Genomic DNA, 16,033 nt, shown 5'->3' on the forward strand with positions numbered 1-16,033 from the left:
CACTCACTCAAGTCCCCTTGGGAGCTTTCTGCATTTTCTTCCCCAGCCCTGGGGATGAGGAGGGAACCACTATTTCCTGAGACCAAGCAGGCCTGTGCCTTGAGAGCTCCCCGGGCATCTCCGGGCAGGCCTGGCCTTTGCATCCTCCTCTTCCGGCAATGGTTGGGTCTCGTTGCCTGGAGAGCAGAGGCACCAGGAAGGCTAGAGTGGGAGCTGTGCAGGGGCGAGGGTGGCATTCTTTAATCCAAATGGTTCTTCCCCAGCCTCTCAGCCCTGAGTCACTAAAGCACGGGATGGTGGCGGAGGGGGGGATGTTAACCAACCTTGCTAGAAACTCCTCTGAGTCAGCTCACCCACCAAGGCTTTGCTGGTGGTCAGCTGGGCACCCAGGCCATGGGCAAAGCTGTCGTCCATCCTCCCCAAACAGGAGGCGCCCTCGGTGGAGGGGGAGTGTGAAAGCCAGCCCCCTGTTTTTAGGGCACAGCTTCTACGGTATACTGATTTATTAGGAAAGGTTCCGTAACTTCAGCACATCTAGCAGTACGGGAACCCGTGGCAGCTGCATGTGCTTGCCTGTGTGGCGTGGCTAGGGTAGGTGCAAGCTCAAGTCCAAGGCTGTAGGGGAGAGCCCCAGTGCAGTCCCACGAGGCCCAGCGTTCAGAGCAGGGAGAGGGTTGCAGGGCCAGAGGCCTCCTCCCAGGAGGGACTGTGCTGCTGCCAAAGCTGAAAAGGTGCAGAGGAGCAGTCAGGGCCCAGAGCAGGGTGGGCAGGCCTGGCTGGCCACAGCAGGACCCTCCCAGCTCCACCGCCATGGCTTGAAACTGCAGCATAGCTAGGAGGGCCCTTGAAGATCACATGGTCCCACCTCTCTCCCCAAACCTACAGGCCAGGAAATGGAGACCCAGATGGGACAAGGACCTGGGCTCCAGAGGCAAAGCGCTGCCCTCCTCTCTTCCAGGGGTAATGACTCAGGGGAATTCAGCGCTGCCGCAGACACAGCCAAGCGGCCAGCGGAGCTGCTGGCATCCCAGCCCTGCCTGGCCGCACCTTATCCTGCGCTCCCTGGGCAGAGAAGACGGCCCTTGATGCTCACAGCCTCCTGCCGGGTCTCAGGCAATCCCCCACTGAAGGCACAAGGCCAGGCTCATACACGGCTGGCCTGGAAGCCCCAGGAAGGCCAGGTGCACATCCCTGCGGGCTGCCCTTTGCCTCCCCTCCCCACGCAACCTTTCGCACTCACACTTGCTCAGGCTCTAGGCTTCTGAACTCAGCCAGACCAAGCCACATCCTACTCTGCCACTACACTATTGTGCCACCACCAGGGAGCCACGGCCTCAGTTTCCCTGGCTGTAGCATGGGGACAAACTCCTCAGACTTCCAGAACTGCTGTAAGGATAAAATGAGGTCCTCGATGGCAATGCGTGTGACCTTTGGTACAAAGGAGAAAGCTAACGGGACCTAGTGACAACAGCCGCTCCCTACTCGCTCCCAGCCCCTCCCCCACCCAAACCTCCTGGCTCCACCTCTTCCAGGCACTGAGGCTCAAATGCTATTACTATTAGCCAGAATCTGACACATGAGAATGAGAGGAGACACTGCAGGGGGACCTGGGGTGGGGGGTGGAATTGGTAGCGCTGTCAGCCGGACTTTACACCCTCTCCACTGTGGGAGCAGGAGGTGGCTCTGGGGGACCAAGCTGTGCCCGGTCCTCAATGGGCCCCTTCGCTGGGGTGCCAGTGCAGATTCTGCGCTGTAACCGTCCCCCTAGCCCAGGCCCAGCTTAGTTCAGGGCCCCCAACCCCACTCCCGCGCCCCAAGCTCAGGAGCCCCCACTCAGTAGCGCCACTGGGGACCGGGGAGTGCAGGGCGCGTCGGACAGGACTGGCCTAGAGGGCAGAGGCTTGCAGGTGGGAGGAAGGCGGGCGGGGGCGTGGGAGGTGGAGGGAGACGCCAGGCAGGCTGCGGCCCCTCCCCGCTCCCTCTCTGCGCGCCGCCAGCTACAGTGCCCCTCCTGGGCAGGGGGCGGAGAAGAAGGCGACGGGAGGGGAGGAGGCGGCGGCAGAGGCGGAGGAGGCAGCGGCGGCGGAGGCGGGATTTGGAGTTTCCCTCCGCAGCGGCGGCGGCGGCTGCCCCTCGGCTCCAGGCGAGGCCGCCACCCGGGGTTCCGGTGGCGTTAGGCGGCAGCAGTGGCGCTTCCCGCCGCCCGAGCTTCGGAAACTTCCCGGCCGCGACGCAGGGAACCGGCGCGGAGAACCGAGCAGACCCGAGGTGAGTGGAGCACGCGGCGCCCCGGGGACCCCCACCCCACCCCCACCCCCACCCCACCCGGCTGCCCCCGCCCCGACGTGCGCTCCTCCATCCTGCAGCCCCAAAGTCCTGACAACGCACACCCCACGAAGCCGGCGCACGCGCCCCCACGAGACCCATTCGGTGCTGCCGCCGCACACCCCCGCACCCCGCCCGTGCACCTCCCGTGTCCCCTGTCACTTACACCGGCTGCACACTCGCGCGCATACAAACCTCGCACCACAGACCCGGGTTCCTGTAGTGCACACACTAGCAGCCCCTGCCCCACCACTCACCACTGTCCCCAACTCATGCCAACCCACCGAGACCCTGCCACGCCCCAGTACACACCCAGGCGCACACGCACGCTTCCAACACATCTCTGCGATACCTGCACTAACATAGCTCCCCCTACCATGCCCCCACCACCTCGAACTCCCCATCTGCCCATTACAGACACCTCACCCACGTTCCCAGCCCAGAGACACTGCAGTCCACCCACCCCGGAGCAAGGTCCCATCAGAAACCCACATCCCAGCGGCTGACACTCCCCACGTCCCAAGCACACACCTCCAGCATCTCCAACGCGCACTCTCATCCACCCCAGCAAGCGCGCACACCTGCTGGATTCACGCTCTCCAGCACCCTGCCCCGCCCCCATCACAAATAGCCTTCGACACCCCCCAGCACATCTCTGAGTCCCTCCCTTCCTCCCCCCCAACACCTGGCACGCGGGCTCTAGAGGCTGCAGCATTTGGTGGCATCCCTGCCAGGCACCTCTGGCTCTCCTTCGGCAGCGGCTCAGCAGCCTTGGGCCCCCCAGGTGCCTCCCTAAACAGACCTTGAGACTCCCCAGGGACTGGTTTGGCCTCTTCCCTAAGAGATAAAGAAGGCACTTTGGGGTCCAAGGTAGGGTACTTAGATGTGGAAGCAAGGGGCCCCGGGGAGGGGCGGGGAGGAGGCGGAGAGAGCCCGGCGCTGAAATGGAGGCGGCCCAGGTGGGACCGAAAGGGTGCCAGCTGCCCGGCAAGCACGTAGTAGGTGGGTTCCATGGGGGCTGGCGTCCGCGCGCGCTGTCTGGGTGCCTGCCTGCGTGTGTGTTACGGGGAGGGCTGTGTGTGCACGTGTGCTTGTGCGTGTCGGGGTGGGGGAGGAGTGTGTGATCGGCAGAAGGAAAAGCAGGAGCAGCTCCCTCAGGCAACAATTGGTTTCATTCATTCATGCCTTCTTTGTTAACGAGCATTTCTTCCGCGAGCGCCGGGCGCGTGCCAGGCCCTGCACTGGGGGCTGGGGCCAGCTTGGGGCCGGGCACACACCCGTTCCTGCCTTGGAGGAACTCCCAGTCCCGCGAGGAGACCGACCAGGAAAAGCAGAAAGCCATCCCCAGCAGAAAGTGGATTTGATGGAAAAGACACTGGATTTGGCAGGCACGCTGTCGCTGGGACTTGTGCTCTTGGCCATGTGACCCGGCCGCGACAGCCGAAATCCTGCCACTCTGCCCGGCGGGAACGATGCATTTCGTGGGGGAAGGCGGCGCGGCGCCGCTCTCGGGAGGCTCCCGGGACCAGAGGGCGCACGCGGCGCGCGCGAGGCCTGCAGGCGGCGGCGTCCCCTCGGCCTCCAGGGGGCGCTGGCCCGGCCCGGCGGAGGCCCAGGGCGCCCGGCGGGGGCGGGGGCGGGGGCGGGGGCGGCAGGCGCAGCGCCCACCCTGCGGCGAGCAGCGAGCGCGCGGCCTGGCTCCGCCCGCCGGAGGGGGCCAGGCGAGGCCCGGGCGCGCGGCGCGGCCTCCCCCAGCACAGCGCACCCGCGAGCGGCTGTGGGCGGGGCGGCGCCCAGAGCCGGCGCTGCAGGGGGCCTGAGTCGGGGCGGCCCGGCTAGGGTCGCCGGTGAGAGGGGTGTTAGGGGGTTGGCTGCGCTCAGCCCTGCAGTGCGGAGGTGGCAACAGGTTCCCATTTGTCCTGTTGCTGGCGCTGCGGGCGCTGTGGGCCCCAAGCACTGAGCTCTGACTTTGGAAATTGAGCCCCTCGTGGCCTCCTCCCAAATGCTTTCTCCCGGTGGGAGGGCTTGCCAGCAGGGCTCCGCAGTTGGGTGCAGAGGAGTCCCTCGCCAGGCGTCAGGAGACGTGGACCCTTGGATCCTAGGCTTCCCCTCCCTTCACCATTGCGGAGGTTGCCTCCCCCCGTCCTCATCCCAGCCCAGTTCCTCTCACCTCCAGGGATCCCTCTCCAGAGAGCGCGTCTGAGCACCTCAGGAGCTCCCTCTCCAGCCAAACTGAGCCCCCACAGCAGGGCGGGCGGGGGAAGTGGCTGTCCAGCTCCCTGCTGGTCACAGCCCTGTGCCATCCCCACTGTCCACAACCAGACTGGCACATGGCAGAACCTCCGTGGTGCCTTCAACCCCTGCCCACTCTTAGCTCCCACCCACAGCTGCAGTGGGCCTGGAGGCAGCCCCCAGGCTGGGTGCCGGTGTCCACCTCCGCCACTGTGGAGCTAGGCTGTGAGACAGGAGAAGGTAGAAGACAGAAGACAAAGTCCCTGCCCCAGGAACACACTGAGAAAGGGGGAAAGTGACCACACTAGGGAGCACAGAGGAGGGAGACTAGTGGCTCCGAGTTGGGAAGGCTGCCTGGAGGAGAGGGCCTGAAGAATGAGCATAATCTCAGAATCTGGGCAGGGGGCATAGGAGGGAGGCCTGGGCTGGGGCCCATGCCCACTGGGCAAGAGAAGGAAGGACACAGTCCAGTTGCCCAAGGCCCTTAGATGCAGGAATTAGGACTCATGTTAGAGGCAGGGACATGGAGGTGTGGCCAGACAGCAGCCCAGTGCCAGGGTCCTGGGAGTCCCCAGTTAGCAGCCCACTGCCCGAAAGGGAGGAAGAGGGGCAAACTGGAAGCCCCTTAGAGGTGACCCACCTAGCTTTCCATCACCTGCCCTCTTACCTAACCATGACCTCAGACATTTTCTCCTCTAACTCCATGGCTCCTGAAAGGAGTCTTTGGACTCGTAGTTTGCTTTGCATTTTCCACTCGTTAGAAAAATGTTTTGTGGTGCCCATCCTTGTGTGCATAACTTTGCTTTCTTTTACTTTAGTTCCTTAGATTCCCAAAAGTGGTCAAAGGGTTGGGATTCTTTCCTAGCTCTTGATATTGCCAGATTAATTTCCAAAAGGGCCGTACCAATATATAACCCTGCAACAGTTGAACAGCACGCTGATTTCACAGCAATCTTGCCAGCACTGCGTGTTCTCAAGAATGAGAACATTTCTAACGCAGTAGGTGGGAAGTGCTACCTCCTTGGTCGTTGTTACTTGTTTATTGGAGTTGCTTTCCTTCTACGCCTGAAGTTGAACCTTCCCCCAAATATTTGTTAGGCCACCACATTCCCTCCTTCCTGCAGTATGCAGTGTTTTCAGGTTCTTTGCCCATTTATCTACAGGGGTCTTAACCTTTTGGCTGGGTATGAGCTTTATCTTATCTATTGTACATTTTCCTTCAACACTGTTATTTGCTTTTGTTGGGCTTTAAGCAGAGAAGGGACTTTTAGCCAGATCAGCATTGTGGACACCTCCCCCTGACCCTGGTCTCCTGCCTCAGTGCTCACCACACCTGAGACCTTGTCCAGTGCTCTTGCTGCCTGTGGATCTGTCCCTCCTGTTGTGCCCATGGAGGAAAGGATGGAGGCTGCCAGCCTTGGTTGAGTGGATGGCATTCTGACATTGGGCAGGGCTGGGCAGGGCAGGGTGGAGGGCAGGTCGTTGCAGGCCCAGAGGCAGGGAGACTGTTGTGCAAGACATGACAGTGACCTGGCCTAAAGCTGATGAATTTGAGCCCTTGGCTAGGGCAGGGGACAGGGGAGAGAGGTGTGGATGTGAGAGATATTTAGGTAGAAACTACTTCTCTCCACTTTGATCAGCCGAAGGGGGGTTAAGGGAAGAAGGCAGAGGGGGGAGACAGGGGTGACTCTTAGGATCAGTAATGTGATAAGACCAGAATGCCCCAGTTTAGGGCTGGGAACTCAGGGCTCCTGGGTGCTTTTGGCCTGTCCTGTGCGAGTGAAGCAGGCTGGGGTTGGGAGGTATCCAGGAGCTGCCCCTGCCTGCCTTGCCCTGCAGCAGAGCTCTGGGACAAAGCTGCACTAAGTTTCTGGTCCTGCTTCCTCCTCCCCTCCGTGATTTCGGTGGCATCCCATGTTTGCCCAAGCTGTTAGCTATGAGCCCATTACAGAGATGCGGCCACTGAGATCCAGGCAGGGGAGAAGATGGTCCAGTATCACCTAGTGAGTTGGGTTGGAGGCAGCTTCTGCGGCAGAGGGGCTGGGCTCTGGTCCCCACCCCTCCCCCTGCCTCCCGAGGCCAGGCTGGCGCCGGCCAGGGGAGCTGCAGCTGGTCCCCTGCTGGGCCCCTGACCTGCCCTTGGCCTCTGCCCCGACCCCGTCCCGCCTCGGTGGAAGCCCCAGCTCAGCCGACTCGCAGGTCCCACCCGACTGCTTCGGCTAGCACCCGTTGGCTCACCGGCCCCCCGGCCCCGCCCCCGGAGCCCCGCCCCGGCCCGCCCCTCGGAGTTGTAACTCCACGTCCGAAGGCAGTTTCCAAGGTGGAAGCTGGGTCCGGCTGCCAGGAAGCGGCCAGTGCGCGGGCTGCGCGGGGCTCGGCTTCCACGTGCAAGCCCGTACCGCCGCCCCGCCTTCTCCTGGCGGCCAGGCCTGGGGACTCCCTGCCCCGGGACGGCGCCCCGCGTTCCGCCGTGGCAGTGACCGTGGCCAGAACGTCCACGCGCGGTCGTCCACCTCCGGATCTCTCTCCAGGTCTCTCTCCTTTTGTTCTCTCCTAGGGGTGGGGGGAGATGGGGGACCGGGGGCCAGGTCACCTCTGACAGGACTCGCTGAGGCCCAGCACCTCGGCGCCTCCTCTGTTCCCCTGGCCCACCTGGCCGTGGGGGAGATCTAGGCCTCGAACTGGCACCCCTCACACGCACACCCCCAACCAGAGTCGGAAGCTCGAACTTGGGGAGCGTTCGCGAGAAGGCCGAGAGAGGAACAGAAAGGCGGTATGGAGGGAGGCGGCTGCGGCCTCAGGGATGAGCCTCTAAGGGGCAGTTAGTCGCTCAGCCCTCTTCTCGAGGACCCTTCCCCGGGCCGAGCTGCTGCCTGGGGGTTTTCTTGGGGCGCCTTGTTGGGAGTCCTCACGGTGGGGAACCCTGGGCTCCCGCCTTCAGGACGCGGGGCTAGCTTCAAGTCTGAGCCCCCTCGGCCCTCCGGGAGCTCACACTGCGCCTTCTCTCTCTCCGCAGCGCCCGTGGCCCGGCGTGTAGGGAGCCGATCGCCCATGGAGGGTCTGGGCCGCTCGTGCCTGTGGCTGCGCCGGGAGCTGTCGCCCCCGCGACCGCGGCTCCTGCTCCTGGACTGCCGCAGCCGCGAGCTGTACGAGTCGGCGCGCATCGGTGGGGCGCTGAGCGTGGCCCTGCCGGCGCTGCTGCTGCGCCGCCTGCGAAGGGGCAGCCTGTCGGTGCGGGCGCTCCTGCCCGGGCCGCCGCTGCAGCCGCCCCCGCCTGCCCCCGTGCTCCTGTACGACCAGGGTGGGGGCCGGCGCCGGCGCGGGGAGGCCGAGGCCGAGGCCGAGGAGTGGGAGGCCGAGTCGGTGCTGGGCACCCTGCTGCAGAAGCTGCGAGAGGAAGGCTACCTGGCCTACTACCTTCAAGGTAGGTGCCGCGGGGCCCTCCTTCCGGGGCGTTCGGGATTCATTTGACCTTAGGCCAGCCCCACTTCTTTTTTTCCAAAGCCAGTTGAGGCCCCCCACCCCTGATGACCTGCCAGGCTGCTTTGAGAGGAGGGAAGCCTGAGTGTGACCGTGGGCAAATTCCTCACCCTCGGCAGCCCAGTCTCTGAGCCTGGAAAATGGGGAGAATTGGCCTGACCTGAGCTAGTTCTCAGGATGCTCAGGAGCAAAGTAGAAAATGTGGGCTCCCCAGGGTCTCGGCAAGGGTATCCCCACCTCTCCCACCTGCTCAGCAAATGAGCAAGGGAGGCAGAGGTCACACAGCATTGGTGCAATCACGGCTCACTGAAGCCTCCTGGGCTCAAGCGATCCTCCCACCTTAGTCTCCTGAACAGCATATAAAGTGTCAGGTTTCCAGCCCGGGGAAATAGTATCTGTAAATAGAGATGCTGGCTTCTGGAGACTTTAGAACCATTCTGGTGGAATGTCACATTCTCCCCCAAGTTCCCCACTTCTTGGGGTCCCACTTCATCCCTGAGGGTCAGGATATGCCCAGGCAGACAACTTCCTTTTCTTTAACTGATGGCCACAGTCCTCCCTAAGGCTGGCACTATATCTCAGCTCTGTTGAGCCCTCACACCTGCCTCAGCTTGACCCTAGGGGTGCAAGATCCTCTCTGGTGGTTCAGCGTGAGCCCAGCTTCTTGCAGCCCCAGCAGCTGCAGTGGGCACTTGCTGTCCAGAGCAGTGGCTGAGAGTGCTGAGTGAGGGTGGCTAGCGCTCCACATGGCACCAGGACACACCAAGCTGCTGGGTTTTGTGTTCCTTTTAGGAACATCTGCAAACCCTCCAAGTTGTCTAGGGTCAGCTCCCCAGCCCCAGACAGAGGTACTTGGCTGCCCAGGAGGCCAGGTCAGCAGGCCCCATGCTCTCTCCCCCACAGGTGGCTTCAGCAGATTTCAGGCCGAGTGCCCTCACCTGTGTGAGACCAGCCTTAGTGGCCGTGCCGGCTCCAGCATGGCCCCGGTGCCCAGTCCGGTGCCTGTGGTGGGGTTGGGCAGCCTGTGCCTGGGCTCCGACTGCTCTGATGCGGAATCCGAGGCTGACCGCGACTCCATGAGCTGTGGCCTGGATTCGGAGGGTGCCACACCCCCACCAGTGGGGCTGCGGGCATCCTTCCCTGTCCAGATCCTGCCCAACCTCTATCTGGGCAGTGCCCGGGATTCCGCCAACTTGGAGAGCCTGGCCAAACTGGGCATCCGCTACATCCTCAACGTCACCCCCAACCTCCCAAACTTCTTCGAGAAGAATGGCGACTTTCACTACAAGCAGATCCCCATCTCCGACCACTGGAGCCAGAACCTGTCGCAGTTCTTTCCGGAGGCTATTGAGTTCATTGGTGAGTCCACCCCACCCGCCCTCCCCTCTCGTCCTCCCCACCCGCCCTCCCCTCCCGTCCTCCCCAAGACCTGCTCTGGCCTCCCCCTTGTGAGCACTCCTCCCAAGCCCAGCTGCCATTCCCAGAGCCAAAAGCCAGGGTGGCACTTCTAGGGGACAGGCAGAGCTAGGGTGGCCCCCAGAGGCCACCAGCGAAAACTCCAGGCCGTGGCCATCTGGCTCGGGGGTAGGGCGGGGTCTTCAAGGGCCCTTCGGAAGGCCTCAGCCTCACACACGCTTGCCCTCGGGGTCTCCCGGGCCCTGTCCTGCCCCATCTAGATGAGGCCTTGTCCCAGAACTGCGGGGTGCTCGTCCACTGCCTGGCGGGGGTCAGCCGTTCTGTCACCGTCACTGTGGCCTACCTCATGCAGAAGCTCCACCTCTCTCTCAACGATGCCTATGACCTGGTCAAGAGGAAGAAGTCTAACATCTCCCCCAACTTCAACTTCATGGGGCAGTTGCTGGACTTCGAGCGCAGCCTGCGGCTGGAGGAGCGCCGCTCCCAGGAGCAGGGCGGTGGGGGGCAGGCATCCATGGCCTCTGACCCGCCCTCCTTCTTCACCACCCCCACCAGTGATGGCGCCTTCGAGCTGGCCCCCACCTAGGGCCCCGTGGCCAGCGGGCCAGCCCCTGCCCCACCCCCACCCACGGGTGACCCTGCCCACTCGTGCGGCAAGGGAGGGGAGGGCGGGAGGGCTCGGCCTGAGCAGGGTGCTGGGGGGAGAGCGCAATACCTCACGCGGGCTGGCGTCCTAATCAACGTGCCTACGGCAGGGCTCCTCTGAGCCTGCCTCTTCTGCGACTGTTACTTTTTGCTTTGCGGGATGGGGGTGGGGGTTCCCTCTCCAGGTGGTTGTCCAGGCCCCGGCCCCGGCCCTGGGTGCTCGGCCAGCTCGGCTGGGCCCTGCACCTCCCTGCACTTCCCCCTTCAGGAAGGGTGTGTGCCACCTTGTTGCCACAGGGACTGGCTCCCAGTCCCTCCCCTGTCCCCAAATGGTCGCTTGGGGGAGAGGAGTTTGCCATCACTGGTGTTGTCACCTCCCTGTTTCTCCACCAAGGGCTTGGGCCTCTCGGGGTTGGGGCCTCCCAGGGAATGGGGACCCAGAGGTGCAGTGGCCGCCTACATCCATGGCCTAGGAGCGACTGGGCAGGTTCCCGGCCACACATCTGGTGGGCTTTTTTTTTTCCCTCTTCCCCCAGATGTCTTGACGGGATCACTGGGGCTCTTTGTGAGTGAGGGTGGTCAAACTGCCGCCGGAGGAGATGGGGTCTCAGAGCGAGAGCTGGGGAGGGGGAGGGGAAGAAGAAGGCCTCACTTTTGCTGCTGCGGGGCCCACACAGCCGCTGCTACTTTTGGGGGTGGGGAAGGGGCCAAGCCGCAGACACACACAGTCATTCATTTCTGTCCACACCCCTGTGGGTGGCGGGTGTGCGTGTGTGTGCGCGCGTGTCGGCACTCACACACACATGCTAGCCCACTGATTCACCCAGCCCAGGGCTGGCAGTCTTTGCGGCACGGGGCCATCTCACCCTGGAGCCTGGAGAGGAGCTATGCTTATTTGTTTTTGTAATCCATATCACAGTTGCTTTCTTTAATTATTCCTTCTGAATAAACAGTTTATTTAAGATACTGAGTAGAGAGGCAAGCTACCTCCTGAGCACCTTGGAGGGTTTGAGGGAAGGTGGGGAAGGAGGCCCTCTTGGTCTCTCTGGACTGCCCATGGTGGAAAGGGGGGTGTGTCGGGCTGGCCAGGGACTCAAGCACCACCCCACTCCCCGCCCCATGTTATCATTTCCCATATTGTGCTTACACTGCCCGCTGGCCCAAGCTCTGAGTTGCACATTCATTCACCTCCATTTGAACCCCTAGTCTGTGCCACACGCTGTCGGGGGGACTGGGTTGCAGCAGTGAGCTCTGCCTGCTCAGAGCAGACTTTCCAGTGGGGGAAGAAATGATAAATGCAACAGTCACAGCACTGCAGTTATGCCATAGATGTCCACTGCCATGGACAGAGCAGAAAAGCGAGGACCCAGCACTCACAACTGATCCCTGAGACACCGGCCAAGTCAGCCCGGAGCCCTGCCTGGAGCCTCCTGAGGGCTGCCGCGGCTGGGTGGCATCCTGAGAGTGACAGGGAGGGGTGTGGGCAGACTGGCACATGTGAGTGTTGTGGTTCTCTGGCTGTGGAATTTGGGCTGCAAAGCCCAGGCTGGGGACTAGAAGAACCCCATGGAGAACATGGAGACCAACAGGCCACCTAAAGGGACAGAGGTGAACTGCACCTCTCCTCATCTTGGGACACTGCCAATGCCTTCTCCACATCGTAGCTTTCGGGGTCTATAAAGCTGTGACTCTCCACCATGGAGATGTAGCAGAGGGAAAGGGCAGCTGGAGGGTGGCGGGGAGCAAGCGTAGCCTGAGAAAGCTGCGGAGACTTTGGGAGCAATGTGGCCCGGAACCCACAAGATGTTGGGGGCAATCTAAAGGCATTTGTGTGAATGGCTGAGCTGGTAGGAAAGGAAGAGCAGGGCGATGAGGTGAGAAATGATGCGAATCCTCTGGGCCAGCGGAGTAGGCCACCCTGGGGCTAGCCCAGGAGCCAGGGCGCAACCCCACCAACACCTTGATTTCAGTCCACTGAAATCTATTTTGGATGGCTGATCTCCTGAAATGGAAGATATGAAATCTGTGTTACTGTAAGCCACCAACTCTGTGGTAATTTGTTACAGCAGCCACAGAAAACTACTAGAACAGGTGACCTAGGAAGATACATCCCAAAGAAAGAAGAGGGTGTGTGCTGATCTTGACCTTGGATCTGGGGGGAAGTGGAATAAAAGGAAAATGTTCCCCCTCCCCTGAGAGCTTATAGCCACAAGCTGAACTGTTCTTTTAGAGTGGTCTCAGCATAGAGTAGTGGACACTCCAGAATCTCTCTCGGAGGGACTTAGAAACAGTGATTCAGCCAGGCACCGTGGCTCACACCTGTAATCCCAGTACTTTGGGAGGCCAAAGCAGGAGGATCACCTGAGATCGGGAGTTCAATACCAGCCCGGCCAACATGGGGAAACCCTGTCTCTACTGAAAATACAAAAAAAAAAAAAAAAAAAAAAAAAAAAAAAAACTGAGCTGGGCATGGTGGCACGTGCCTGTAATCCAAGCTACTTGGGAAGTTGAGGCACGAGAATCACTTGAACCCGGGAGGCGGAGGTTGCAGTGAGCTGGGACTGCAGCACTGCACTCCAGCCTGGGTGACAGAGTGAGAGAATGATGAGAGAGTGAGAGCGAGGCCCTGTCTCAAAACAAAGAAACAAAACAAAACAAAAACAGTGATCTGGCTGCTGGAGAAGGCTCCTGGATTTGTCTCGAAGCTGTATTCGACTATCTTACATACAGGTTTTACTTAGATTGTGACAGCCCAATAAAAATAGCAGTTTAAAACATTAATAAAATATACTTTTAAAGTTTTTTATTTTAGAAACAAGGTCTCAATATAGAACTTAAATAGGCCAGGTGCAGTGCCTCGGCCTCCCAAAGTGCTGAGATTACAGGCATGAGCCACCGCACCTGGCCTATTTAAGTTTTAAATGAAATGGTTCAGAGGTCACATTGCTCCAGAGTGACCAGCAGAAGCAAGCACAAATCCTCTGTGGTGGGAGGGATGTCCTTTAAACACAGGCCTCAAAGCACTCCTATAGAAAATTCCAAAATACGTAATTTTTTTAAATCCTAAAATGTACAAGGAAACAAGCCACCATGAGTTATAGAAACATTTAACATGTGAATTCAAGTATCAGTCCTGCAAAGATAGCAGCTTTTGAAATTATATGACAAAGGCTATAAGTATAATTAATATGCTTAAAGAAATAAAAGGAAGTATTGAAACTGTAACAAAAAAGCAAGAGAATATAAAATGACTAGATACACTTGAAAGAAAACCAAAAAGAGCTCCTAGAAATGAAAAATATGACAATCGAAATTGGACATTTAAAGTTTAAACAGCATATTAAACATAGCTGAAGAAAGAAATAGTGAATTGGAAGATGGATTTAAGGAAATTACCCAGAATCCAGCACAGAGAGACAATAAGATAGACAGGTCACACGTATATTTAGTTGGATTTCTAGAAGACAAAAAGGAGAATAGGGAATATAAAATATTTTAATAAACAATGCCTGAGAATTTTCCAAAACTGATGAAAGACACTGTGGAAGAGACTACTAAGTGTCCCTCAGTATCCATTCTCTGCTTCTCCTTTTTAGAAGTAAAATGTCCAAAGGTTAATAGTGTATATGGCTTCACAGCTAGAAATTTTATTTCCCATCCTCCCTTGCAGCTAATTGTGGCCATGTTTTTGCATATTGTCTCCTATTTCCATTACAGCCCTTAGCATTTTCATCATAATTATTTTAAACTTCTGGTCTGGTCGTTCCAACACCCCTGTCATAGCTGAGCCTGCTTCCGGTACTGGCTCTATCTTTTTGAACTGTGTTTTTTGGCCTTTCGCATGCCTTGTCTTTTTTTTTTTTTTTTTTTTTTTGGTCAAAACCTGGACATGTACTGGGTAAAAGGACCTGCTACGAATAGGCCGTAGCAATATAGCAGAATGTGGAGGGAGGAAAAGCATTCAGTCCTGTGATTAGGTTTCTGTCTTTGGGCGTGCCTGTGCCTCTGGACTGTGAATTTCACCAGTGCTTCTCAGATTGTGCCCTGCTTAGATGGGCCAGAATGGCTACAAAAGACTGAGTTGGGTATTTCGCTTCCCTCAGTTCAGTTAGGCTCCGGCAAAACCCTAAGAGGTTGGGCCTGGTAAGGGTTACTCTTGAGGGCAGGCCTAGTTAAGAACAGAATGCCCTGGGCCTCTTTCAAAATGACCACTTTCCCCTCCCCCTGCCAGAAGCATGATGAGATTTTTCTCCTGAACCAGGAGGTCGAGGCTGCAGTGAGCCATGATTGTGCCACTGCACTCCAGCCTGGGTGACAAAATGAGACCCTGTCTGGAAGAGAAAGGCAGGACCTCCAGCTATGGCCAAATGCAGATATCAGCAAATAACCTCCCCCAAAAAGTAACTTTATATAAAGCTGGACAAAATTGACAAAAACAAGCTTTTTGATCTGGAAGTTAACGGAAGATGTGTCACAATCTCAGTGGCTGGATTTTGAATGAGAACATCAGGAGTCTGTGGCATCCTGGCCCAGGACTGCTCCCATCCCTCCTGGCTTGCTGGGCATGGAGGCTGTGCCAAGGCAGGGAAGGCCATGAAGCTTCTCCCCATAGGCTTGAAGGGCGCTCGCTCATTTGGATTGGTGGGCAACACCTGTGCCCAGCAGTATGCTCAGTGGAAATGACTTCTTGGAGGCAGGCTGGCAGGGAAGATTTTTTCCATTTAAAAATATATATTCTACTTAAAAATGTTAAGCCTGGTTTCCTAGGGGCTACCCTGTATCTGCCTAGCTTGGTGGTCAGCCAATGATTGGATAGAAGCTGTGCTCAAACATCTCAAGCCAGTAAGGCTTGTGTCCTCTGTAGATGGGTCTGGGTGTGGGTAGGGGAGCTTATTCAATGTTCAGGCTACTTTCAGGTCTTCTGGGCTTTCCTTTCCACCGGGCCCTCTCACATCTCTTATATACACGTGCATAGTCCCAGGGCAGTCCAGGAGAGCGTGAGTAGCGCGGGACCCCTCCAGTCTGGTCAGCTAGAAATATACTGCCACAAGCACATCCATAGCCTCAGTTGAGTAGAGCTGATCTGTTTGCCCTTCCTGGCCCGCCCACCTCCAAGAAGTCACTTCCACCGATGACACCACTGGGCACAGGTGTTGCCCACCAATCCAAATGAGCGAGCGCAACAGGAGGGATGGGAGCAGCCCTGGGCCAGAATGCCACAGACTCCCGCTGTTCTTATTCAAAATCCAGCCGCTTGGATTATGAGATATCTTAATTGGCTTCCAGATCAAAAAGCTTGTTTTTGTCAATTTGGTCCAGCTTTATGGTTACTTTCTTGGGGAGGTTGTTTGCTGATATCCACATTTGGCCACAGCTGGAGGTCCTGCTCTGCTCTTTCTTTTTCTTTTCTTCTCTCTCTATTTTTTTTTTTTTTTTTTTCAGACAGGGTCTCACTCAGTCACCCAGGCTGGAGTACAGTGGCAAAATCACAGCTCACAGCAGCCTCAACCTCCTGGTTCAAGTGATCCTCCTGCCTCAGTCTCCCAAGTAGTTGGGACCACAGGTTCGCACCACCATGCCCAACTAATTTTTTTATTTTTTTTTGTGGAGATGGGGATCTCAGTATGTTGCCTAAACTGGTCTCAAACTCCTGGGCTCAAGTGATCTTCCCGCCTTGGCCTCCCCAAGTGCTGGGATTTCAGGCATGAGCCAGCGCTGTGCCCAGCCAGTCCTGCCCTTTCAGCCTTTTTCAGCCCTTTTCAGCCCTATTCTTTTATATGTATCTCTTACAAACAGCTTATAGCTGGATTTTTTTTTAAATCCTAACTGGATAATTTAATCGATTTATTTTGCTTAATGCTTTTTGGATCTATTTTTAACATATTATGTTATACTTTCTACTTATTCCAATGTTTCCGTTTCTTTTTTTTTTTTT

General features: G+C 58.0%; 1 protein-coding gene across 2 annotated transcripts; it reads left to right on the forward strand.

Moving 5' to 3' along the window:
* Positions 1 to 2,090: 2,090 nt before the first annotated feature.
* DUSP9 (dual specificity phosphatase 9) lies at positions 2,091 to 11,068 on the forward strand. Of its 2 annotated transcripts, none has more exons than XM_030933469.1 (4): positions 2,091 to 2,268; positions 7,574 to 7,981; positions 8,941 to 9,396; positions 9,714 to 11,068. In XM_030933469.1, exons 2-4 carry the CDS (start codon positions 7,609 to 7,611, stop codon positions 10,037 to 10,039), a joined length of 1,155 nt encoding a protein of 384 aa, XP_030789329.1. In that variant the 5' UTR covers positions 2,091 to 2,268; positions 7,574 to 7,608; the 3' UTR covers positions 10,040 to 11,068. The 2 variants fall into 2 exon arrangements, with proteins under 2 accessions (XP_030789329.1, XP_010360051.1); XM_010361749.2 differs by lacking the exon at positions 2,091 to 2,268 and adding an exon at positions 6,874 to 7,088.
* The last annotated feature ends 4,965 nt before the right edge of the window (positions 11,069 to 16,033 follow it).

Source organism: Rhinopithecus roxellana, chromosome 7 (assembly GCF_007565055.1).
Source record: "Rhinopithecus roxellana isolate Shanxi Qingling chromosome 7, ASM756505v1, whole genome shotgun sequence".
Classification (NCBI taxonomy): domain Eukaryota; kingdom Metazoa; phylum Chordata; class Mammalia; order Primates; family Cercopithecidae; genus Rhinopithecus; species Rhinopithecus roxellana.